Below are 10,426 nucleotides of genomic sequence, written 5' to 3' on the forward strand. Positions count from 1 at the left end.
TCTCTTTCAGTTCAGTTTGGTTCCCGGGGTTCAGCTCAGAACGTGTGAGCTTTCCAGAAGATCCAAAGGTTCCCTGTGAATCCCCACGCTGCCTTTAAACTGCAGGGGGATTCTCCTGCTCGGTTTCCTGTTGGTAACCACGTGGTACAATCTGCATTGATACAAGAACAGAGAAACTGGTTCTGAACTCTCTTTGAGGTCCTACTGAGGGTTTGACCAATACAGACTTTAGAAATCTGAATGTTTGGGACTAGATATGCCAATTTAGAGCAAATATTCAATGTGAAAATGTGTGTTTTTTTTTTTAATAAAACACCATTCTTTGTACAGACAAAAAATTACACACCTTCCACTGCCACCTTTTACGCAAATACAAAAATACAACAAAGTTAGTTTTGCCAGTCTGCTTTAGATCATATAAAACAAACTGGAAGTATGACGGCGCCCTGAGAACTTTCCATTGAAATCCAGACGAAAAAAACAAAATTCAGACATTTAACGGCTCCTTCAGGCAAAGGAGTAAATTAGTAAGCGTGGTAGTGGAGTATTCCATTAGAGGCCGATCGGCTCTGGACCATCTAGAGAGTTGAGAAGCAGATCATGTCGTACCAACATGAACAGCCCAGTAAAAATCAATCAAGGTGCCTTTTAAGTTCTTGAGGAGGAGGTAGACAGAAGAGACAGATAACAGTGATGTGGTAATTGTAGTCCTACTGTGGTGAAGTTGTAGTCCTTCGTTATGAGGTCAGTTTGTACTCCCTCTGTAGTAAAGTTTTTCCTGTGAGGTTAACTTGTCATCCGGTTTTGGTCAAACTGTAATTGTTTCTGTGGTCCACTTGAGGTCCGAATCTTCCTGGTTTGGCTACGATGGGGTTTGTGGTTTGCTAGGACGAGGAGGAAAGGAGGGGACAGTTTGATCACAGATAGTGAAGGTTGTCGCAGTGGATACATGCTCAGGTGTCATGTTTACATCATATTGGATAGATGGTAGAGGTGGAAAGATTCTTATGTTTCCGACTTGTAAGCATTCACATCGTCGGGCAACTCAAGACCGATGTGTACTTAGAGAGCTGGTCTTTGGAGGGTTAATACTACTGTGCACTGACAATGTAACACTATATCCATTAAATATGGGTTTAATCACCTTGAATGTTTGTTTTGGTTTCCAGGCACTAATCTAAACTTTCCAAAAAACCTGCTTCCCAGTCGTAATTCCGACTTGGGTGTTGATGTGAAGGCTATTTAAACATGAAATACTAGGGATGTCCCCATCAAGTTTTTTGGCCATCCAATATTTATCTAAATGTTGATTAAATAAGCATCTGACAATATGAAATAACAGCTCTTGTCTCCACACCTTATAATTCACAAACAAGAATGATGTCCACAGACAGGTTTAATGTCATCCTGTTATCAAGTTACACACCTAATTAACGTTAAGTAGTGACGGCTGGTGTGACCTCCCTCGACCAGCCGTGGCTAAAAGCTGCAGGCTGAATGTTTTGTACATTTTTCTTTGCTAATGAGTTAGAGCTGGAATTAGTAAATTAGTATTTTTCCATTATGAAGTGTCAGAGCAAAGTACTGGTGCGCGTGTAAATTTTCACATTCACTCGCTCTAGTTCTCACTTGCATACAGGTGAAATGCGCACACACCTAGAGCCCGGCTGTTGTAGCAGCACTGCAACACCAGCAAGCTGAGGTGGACAAAACACAGTGGAGCATAGAAAGGACCGGATTTTGATCAGTGTTGTTTTAGCCAATACCGATATACTAAAACATTCCCAGATGAGACACGATACTCATTCTTAGGATCAGCTTGGGATATCTCTAGTAATTACGGTATCCTATATGATTTGAACAGGGCACTTGGGCTTCTGGTAAGGTGCTGAATGATCAGTAAAAAAACAATCACAACAGAAACCCACTACCGGACCATGGTTGTGTTCAGTGCTTCCCAAACATAGTAAAACTGAATGTTGTGTTGCAAAGCTTTGGCGCTGTATCCAGTCCTGTTGTTGAGCCTTTATCTTTGACTTGCAGCACAATTGGATAGAACTAGATAACTTGAAATGGCATCAATACAACTGTCCAGTGATCCTGCCACCTTAAACGTGCCCAAATGACTGGACTGATCTTTAGTGGGATCAGTTGGTTATCCATGCTGTCGATACTCCACCTTTGCCAATACAGATCAGTCACACAACTGATTGAGTTTCTTTCCCAAAATCTGGCATCTGCTGGTGACAAGCAGGTAAAGAACTGCCCCCCTACTATTGGGGGACTGATCTTTTGTACCAGGTGAAGTGACTAGCAGTTTATACCAGCAAAGACAGGCTAATAGTAGAGGAACAGTTCAGCACTCTGATATTCACCAGTAGACGTCAGATAGTCAAGCTAGCAGAGGAGCAAAGCTGAACATTTCCGGTCCTTAGATTATTTTAGATTACAGCAACGAAATCTAAAGCTAATTGGTTAACTGTTGGTAAACAAATGGTTGCTGCCATTTTTCTAATGCTGTTTTTCATCATTTGGCTATGAAGCTACTAAATCCAGCCCATTTTCAATCCCTGCTCAATTCTGATTGGTCAGTCGATAATCGTAACTTGCTAACTGTAGCCTGCTGTGATGCTAACATGTACAAAGACAGACTGGTTGCACTTCTAGCCAAGTAGCTGTAGACCACTATATAGCATTCACACAACCTTTGTGCATCTATTTAAGAGCTGAGTTTTAAATTTACCTGCAAACAGGTTCTGGGACACATGCAGTTGTTGATCGTCACACCAGTTCCTGTTGCCTGTGACCAAACTGCCCCTCATCCTCCTCCTAGCTAGTTCCCTGTTCCAGTTGAGGTGGTATTTGTAGTCTTAAAATGTCATCCACACAGTATGAAATTGTAATCCTCTTGCAAATCGTCTGGTTCAATTCCAAAGGTTTTGGTCCTTTTTTTAAACTTATCCAAGGCTGATTTGTAGTCTGTATGTGACGGCGACTTCCTGTTCGGCCTTTAGCTGCAACTCTGTTGGCGAAGGGAAGGCTAGAAGAACCATCGAAATGCCTCGCCGGTCGGGACGGAGGGTGGCCGCTAAGAATAAGAGACAAAAAGAGAAAGACAAGTGTCAGAAAGAGAAATATACACGTCTGTGTGTGTTCAAAAGTGAGTTCAAAGATGTAGAGATATTAGGGTTGATCACGGTCAGCACCCCCCTCCAAGACAGATGAAGGAAGACCGTGTAAATGTGGTTGGATCCCCATTACCTACAGTACCTGGAAAAACAAGTACCGTCATGTTTTCAGAACTTTGGTATCAACTTGGAGGAACCGAAGTATTGGTTCTCGTGACATCACTAACTTAAAGAACCAAAGTTAAAAGTAGTCATTATGCAGAGCAGGTGGTCCACTAATCTGACGGTCGGTGGTTCGACCCCCAGCTCCTCCAGTCTGCATGTTTAAATGCCCTTGGGTAAAATACTCCCATTGTGAGTGTGTGAATGTATTAGTTTCAACTGGTGAGCAGTCGGTACCTTGCATGGCAGCCGCCATGTGAGAATGGATAAGTGCTGACTTGTTGTGTAAAGCGCTTTGAGTGGTCAGAAGACGAGAAAGCCGTTTACAGTCTGTGGTCAGTTTCTAGCAGTCAGTCTGTCAGAAGAGACACCCGGGGGGCTCCGCTGTTCATTACAGAAAGTAAACTTTCTGATTGGCTGAGAGTCTGCCATGTCGACTTCAAAGTTAACGAAAGAGGGATGAGGCAAGACTGTGAAACCACATGGTGACACGTACACACACACACACACACTCACACACACACACACAGTGCTGTCACTTGCCGCTAGCCTCCACAGGTCCAATTAGTGTGTAATTGAGGAAGATTACGGCTGCTAATTCACTGCCTTACTAACACACACACACACACACACATGTGCGCACACACACACACACACACACACACAACATGTTTCAGTGTGTGTGCTCATACCACATGCGTGTGTTGATGCTGAGGGAATAATTAGCGATAGTTTGTGGGGATTCCCACAGGGACAGTGTGTGTGAGTGAGAGAGATATAGAGTCATCAGTGAGGTCGAATACTGGTGTCAATTAATTATTGATCGCCACTAATTCTTATAGCACTCCCACACACACACACACACACACACACTAGTAGATAACAAATATTCTCCTTTCCCTCTCTCTCCCCAGCTCACTTTATCACCATGAATCAGTGGAGAGTTGGTGTGTGTGTGTGTTGGCAGCCTGCCAGACCTCAGCAGGGACCGAGCTCTAGCTTTTCACCACCCACCATCTGCACAGCATTCACACACACACACACTCAGCAGGGTGAGCGATGCCTTCCAGCTCATGCCTCGCTGGCAGTGATCTGGGTTAAGTGAGCCAGGACACACACACACGCAAACACACACACTCACGCAAACACACACACTCACGCCAACACACACACACTCACGCAAACACACACCCTCACACACACACACACACACTCACGCAAACACACACACACACACACACACACTCATGCAAACACACAAACACACACACACTCACGCAAACACACTCCCTCACACACACACACACACACACACACACACACTCATGCAAACACACTCCCTCACACACACACTCCCTCACACACACACACACACACACACACACTCTCACGCAAACACACACACATGCAAACACACACACACACACACGTGCATGCACAGTCTTGTTACGTGTTTAAAGAAAAGATTAAACACAAAAAAGTTGTATATTAACTCCACAGTGTGTGTTCTCTCTCTCTCTGTGTGTGTGTGTGTGTGTGTGTGCGTCCTCACCTCCAGCGCCCCCCCTCCTCCCCCCGGTTTCTTCTTCAGCTCTTCGCACTTCCTGAACTTGCAGATCTGGTGACCCGTCTTTCTGTTGCGGCAGGACGAGCAGACGCCGCAGTTGATCAGCCGCCTGCAGGGCCCGCACACGCCGCACCGCTTCCTCTTTCTCTTGGCCACCGTCCCCGACGACGACGATGACGACAAGGCCACGCCCCCCGCCGTCACACCTGATGACGAGGGCGAGGAGGAGGAGGGGCAGGGGGAGGAGTTAGCGTGCTGCTGGCAGTCTGTTAGCGCCCGCTGGCCACCTGTCATCTGGAAGGCGCTGCTGGCATCTGAGATCCCGCCCCCTGCCGACCCCATCGCCATGACAATGACCCCGGGGGGTAATCCCAGCCCCCCCAGGAAGCTACTACCCATAACCCCTCCCCCATTGCAGTTCCCGCCCTCTGATAGGCCCATCATGTCCGGGTGGGCGTGCCCCTGTTTGTTCATGACGCCGCAGTCTGCCCCTCCGCCATAACCCGGGAGGAAGTTCCCATTGCTGGGCGCCATGGGGTGATGGTGTGCCGTTCCCTGTGTGACAGGAAGTGAGGAGGCAGTGTGTCCGTGTTTTTCAGCTCCTCCCCCCTCACTGCTCCCTCCACCTCCACCTCCTGCCCCTGCCGACCCCCCGCCCTGGTGCATGCTGGTACTGTGGGGGTGTGAAGAGGTCATGTGCCCTGGCGTTGCCGAGGGGTGATGGTGGTGGTGGTGGTGGTGTGTCGGGGCGGTTGCCATGGGTTTGGGTCGGCCCCAGAACATGGCCGCCGGGTGGTTCATATTCACGTTCATGTTCATGTTGTCGTGGCAGCCCCAGGGCCCTGTCGCCATGGCGCCCAGCCTGGCAGCGGTGGGGGGGAATATGGGGGTGGCGGCCGCCAAACGGGCCGCCAGTTTGGCAGACTGAGGAAAGTTCGTGACGTTCATGTTCATGTTTACATTGGTCTTGTAGAAGCTGGCGATAGATGAACGGTAACGGTCCATCTCTGTGGAGTAGTCCAGCATCGGCGCCAGACTCGACACCTGCAACAAAGACCATTGTCATTATCCACTGTGATCAATAAAAACATGTAGGATGTTTAGTCACAGCTGCTTTACGTCCTGGTTAAGAGGCTCCCTTGGGGTTTGTAGTGTTCGGAGGTGGCGGGCGCTGATGGTGTAGAGGATGTTGCTTATTTGCTTGTTAATAGCGCTTCAGACATCAGAGTGGAAATGCTTACCTGTGAAACCCTGCTGTGCGGCGATACTGGGAACTGAGATCCTGAGAATTTTTGTCAAACAGATAAATACTTTTTTAGCCTTGCTACCGGCATGGCGCAAGGGACGGCAATGTCCATCTGTTGGTTGGCCGGTCAGTTGGTTTACCCGCGTTTGTTTTTCTACCTCTGCGCTGTCAACTAATCAAAAGGTCAAAAATGCAGTGGATCAGGTGCCTCTGTAAGTTGGAAGTTTGATTTTCCACTTCCAGAATTGTGGTGAGAAATCCTGCGACTCCCTGGAATCCTACCTGCGACTGCCAGCGTGACGTCGTTAACCTATCGTGGACTTCTAGAGATGCCCCTCCCTCTAGCTCATGACTGTTGAATGACAGCAAGTGAACAGACTTTTGTTCCCTAAGGCTACATATCAGAATTAAATGTTGTGTAAACAGGTCAACGATAGAAGAAAGCACTACTATACTACTACTAAATTTTACTGCACTGTAACTTTAACTGTCCTGTTTTCTTTTTCTTTGTTTTTAGATTTTCAGTGAACACTATTTAAAAAGCTCAGAGTTCTCTTTTGATCGTCCCATCTCACACGACTGATCTTCAGTTAACAGGGCCGAGTAGAAAAACAAGGGTTAGAGTCCTTGATTTCTCCGCTGTTAACTTGTTGACAGGGCCCGCTGTCAACCGCTTTTACCAAAGTTTGTAGCGTGGACAATCTAGATTTACAGGGAAGACTGTATCTAAGGAAGGGTTAGTCCCTAAGTGTTAAAAGAGTCCCCTTAAGGCCCCATAAACCTAGTTCACACTACACGATTTGTAGCCCAATTTGCTGGTCGGCAAGCTCTGTGACCGTCACGCTGTGATCAGCAGTTAATCGGCGGTCTCCAGTCGTTATGTGTGAACTACACAACGACACATCAAAACGGCTCCCCAACACATTTCTGACACATCGCTGATGTCTGCCAGATATCTAGCATGCCAAATATCTGGAGGAGTCGGTCGGCTCGACATCCACATCTAGCCAATGTTTTCACTACAAAACACTTTTGAGTCCCCTCCAGCTCTCTCTGTAGCTCAGACAATCCCTGCTACCTGTGTGTGCTGATCCATTCTTTCATCCATATTCTGTGTCTTTATAATTGCTGTCTTTATAATAACAAACAGCTGTTTTGTCTATAAGTTTGCCCCATTTCCCGTTGCACATACTGTCACAAGACGGCAAGTTGTGAAGTGTGAACGGCACGGCCATCGGCCGACGCTGAAAGTCGTGTAGTCTGCGTGAACCTTTAGGGTTAAAAAAAGGATAGGGTGGGAGATGGGGAATCAAAGGAGATAAATAAGCAAAGGTGAGAGACCTGCCTGTTTGTATTTTCTATTGAACTCTTTTAAAACATTTTCCCCGTCCTTTGAATTACCTTGTTGTTGAAATGTGCTAAATAAACTTGCCTTGCCTTACTAAAGATGAACGAAGAATAGCAAGGGTGAGGAACCACACCAGAGATCCTTTTGCACGAACCGATGAGAAGGTGGAACTTACTGAAAGTAACACGAGTACAAAAGTCATGTGATAGGAGCCGAATCAGGGAAGGATCCACCATGACTGATCCAGACCCAATGTGAGTGTCTGCAGCATCGTTTTCAAAGTCCTCTGTTTTTGCCAGCCCACATTAATATGCTACCCTGGAGTTTTAAGAGAGAAATGGGGTTTTCTGTTTGAGGTCATCGGATTTGACATTTTAGTCTGGATGGCAGTCGTAAACATATCAAACGTGCTGCATTTTTAAACAAAAACATAGAAGAGTGGATGTAGCCTCAGTTAATCCACCAGACAATGCTTCTCCTCAGGCTTGGCGCCATTTGAGAGCGACACTACCATTGTCTGAGCAGAGGTACTGCCTTACAGATAGCCAATGACGACGGATGGGGAACTCAAATTTGAACTGGGGATGTTGCAGCTCATGGTCCTAACATCTGAAACACGGGGTGCGCTAACAACACCTTGTTCTATTTTAAAAATGAATGAATGATTTGGTGATTTCTGCATTTTCATGCCGAGCTGAGGAACAGAAGAGGCTGAGAGTCAAGGTAACACAAACTGTTAAAAGATATTTCTTAGGGGTCTTAATTGATGTAACAGGGAAACGTCAGACAGGTCTAGCTTGGAGTCATCGGTTGACCCTACAAGTGTTCACTGACCTTCCAGCTCTAGTTTTCTCCCATGTAACTGTCCTTGTTAGGGAGACGACGGTAAGACTGATAAGGTAGAGTCAGTAGCTCAGGAGTCAGGTGAGCAGATGTTCTCGGGGAATCTGGCAAGTCTTACAAGAATGTTTACAAGAACTTTCTGGCTCCACAGATTAGAGTACAACTCATGGATAGAAATAGATTACAATATGACAAAGCACTGGAGTCATCAGATAGATCAGCTGTTCTAGGTAAGGCCAGCTAAAGATGACCTACAGGAACTAGGCGGAAGACAGAAACATAAAAGGGACCTCTCCAACCTCAGTTCGAGCCACAACCTCAACATTGTCAATAATGTTAAAAAGTCTAATGATGACTCACCTGTCCTTGCCCGCCGTAACCATGGTGATTCGGGTGGTGGTGGGAGGGGGCGGAGCTTCTCTGGAGCATCGAGGAGAGGTCGCTCTCCACGCACACGCCGCTCGTCATGCCTGACATGACCTCACACACACACACACACACACACACGCGCGGCGCGCTCGCTCACAAAGGAAGTCGGCGAGCAGTCAGTCAGTCGTCACGTCTTGCGCTGTGAACGAAAACAAAGGATCGTGAAGATCATGAATTCTGTAAACCTACGGCGTCGCACTGAACGTCTGCACAGTACAGTCAAAATTAAACTAACTTTACGTGTCTCTTGGACGGTTTGTCGTTCATACCCGTGACATTCAAACAAGTCTCTCTTGTTTCAAAACCAAAATGCCACAATATCAATATCAACCAACGGCAGTCTTTGTGTCACGCCTTGTCTTTAGTCTCATCACGAACCTGCAAAGATTACTAACTTAAATTGATTGATTGATGAATTGTGCATTATGCTTACACTCTCTGTGCTCTTTTACCGTAAAGTACTATGACAAACCCACAAAATGCACAAGACAAAGCACGCAGGAGACAGGAGCGTCCCACGAACCAGAGGCCACGCAGCTTTCTGTCCAAACAGTGAATGAAACTTTACTGCAAAGGAACAAGGAGAAAAGGATGTGTGTGGCGCAATGTTGGAAAAACACTTCTTCTAGTTTAATTTTCATAAAGAGTTGACGTTTCTCACAGGACGCTCCCTCCTGTATCTTCAAACAAAGCGTGTTGAAGTGTCAATGAGCGCTAAATCCCAACCAGCAACACACCAACAGTGCGAGCTCGACATCGCTCAGGGAAAGACCTTGATCTCTGAAGGACGTAGCCGATTTTCCGCCGGGTTTTTGTTCTCAAAGTTAAACCTTTAATAAAACTTTCACTCCAAATACTTTGACCTCAGCAACGTGCGTCCAACAGGATTCAGGCAGTCGGAAGTTATGGGACATTTTCACTGTAGAGAAGAACGGAGGGAAAGTTAAAGGAGTTCTGCAACTCTACACTGATCCTACTGAGGCCTGAAGACATCAGAGGATACGCAGCTCGTCGCAGTAAGCTGCTTCTGAAGAACGTGCTGCTCGCAAAATATTTGCGCTTGGTCCGAAACCGCAGAAAGACTGACCTCTCTGTGAACACACACACACACACACACACACACACACACGAAGACATGCACACACACAGACAAACAGACGCACACATTCCACACACACAAACACACATTACATACACACACAAAACCCCCCACAAACCTGAGTACATACCATTCACTGCCTTTTGTAGATGTGTGTTTGTACAACAGACTGAAAAAGACGTGTGTGAATGAAATGTGTGTGTGTGCGTGTGCGTGCGTGAAATGTGTGAATGAGTGTGAAATGTGTGCGTATGTGTGTGTGTGTGTGTATAACGGCCGGCCAGAGAAAGAAAATGCGTGTGTGAGCTGGTGTGTGAATGTGTGTATTTTTAGACGGAAACAAAATGTGTGCGGCTTCAAAAAGAGAATGAGATCATGAGCGTGTGTCTGCTCTGTGCGCGTGTGCGCAGCCAGTGTGAACGAGTGTGTCGGTGTGTGTGTCTTCACGCCCCCCACCGCCCCCCCTCCACTCCCTCGAGGCGTAACTAATTACCCTGTCTGGTCAACCAGGCCGGCGCGAGCTCCGACAGAAGGTCACGGTGGCCACCGGCCGCGAGGGGAAATCGGCTCTCCCACGCGACACATTAAACCCCCCCCCCCCCCC

General features: G+C 46.9%; 1 protein-coding gene across 9 annotated transcripts in view; it reads right to left on the reverse strand.

Moving 5' to 3' along the window:
* Window positions 1-10,426, reverse strand: part of LOC123980903 (CXXC-type zinc finger protein 5-like) — a 16,760-nt gene continuing 6,334 nt past the window's right edge. For 8 of the 9 annotated variants that reach the window (XR_006827590.1, XR_006827589.1, XR_006827588.1 and 5 more), the window contains 4 exons: window positions 8,655-8,862; window positions 4,843-5,901; window positions 2,744-3,088; window positions 1-884 (listed from right to left, as the gene is read on the reverse strand). Coding sequence is in view for 1 of the 9 variants with exons in the window: in XM_046065497.1 (XP_045921453.1) it covers window positions 3,041-3,088; window positions 4,843-5,901; window positions 8,655-8,771 (1,224 nt within the window). In the remaining 8 variants the exon portion in view is untranslated. Of the gene's footprint in view, window positions 3,089-4,842; window positions 5,902-8,654; window positions 8,863-10,426 lie in introns of all 9 variants that reach the window. The other variant, XM_046065497.1, reaches the window with a different exon arrangement.

The sequence above is a fragment of the Micropterus dolomieu genome, linkage group LG12, assembly GCF_021292245.1.
Source record: "Micropterus dolomieu isolate WLL.071019.BEF.003 ecotype Adirondacks linkage group LG12, ASM2129224v1, whole genome shotgun sequence".
NCBI classification, from domain to species: domain Eukaryota; kingdom Metazoa; phylum Chordata; class Actinopteri; order Centrarchiformes; family Centrarchidae; genus Micropterus; species Micropterus dolomieu.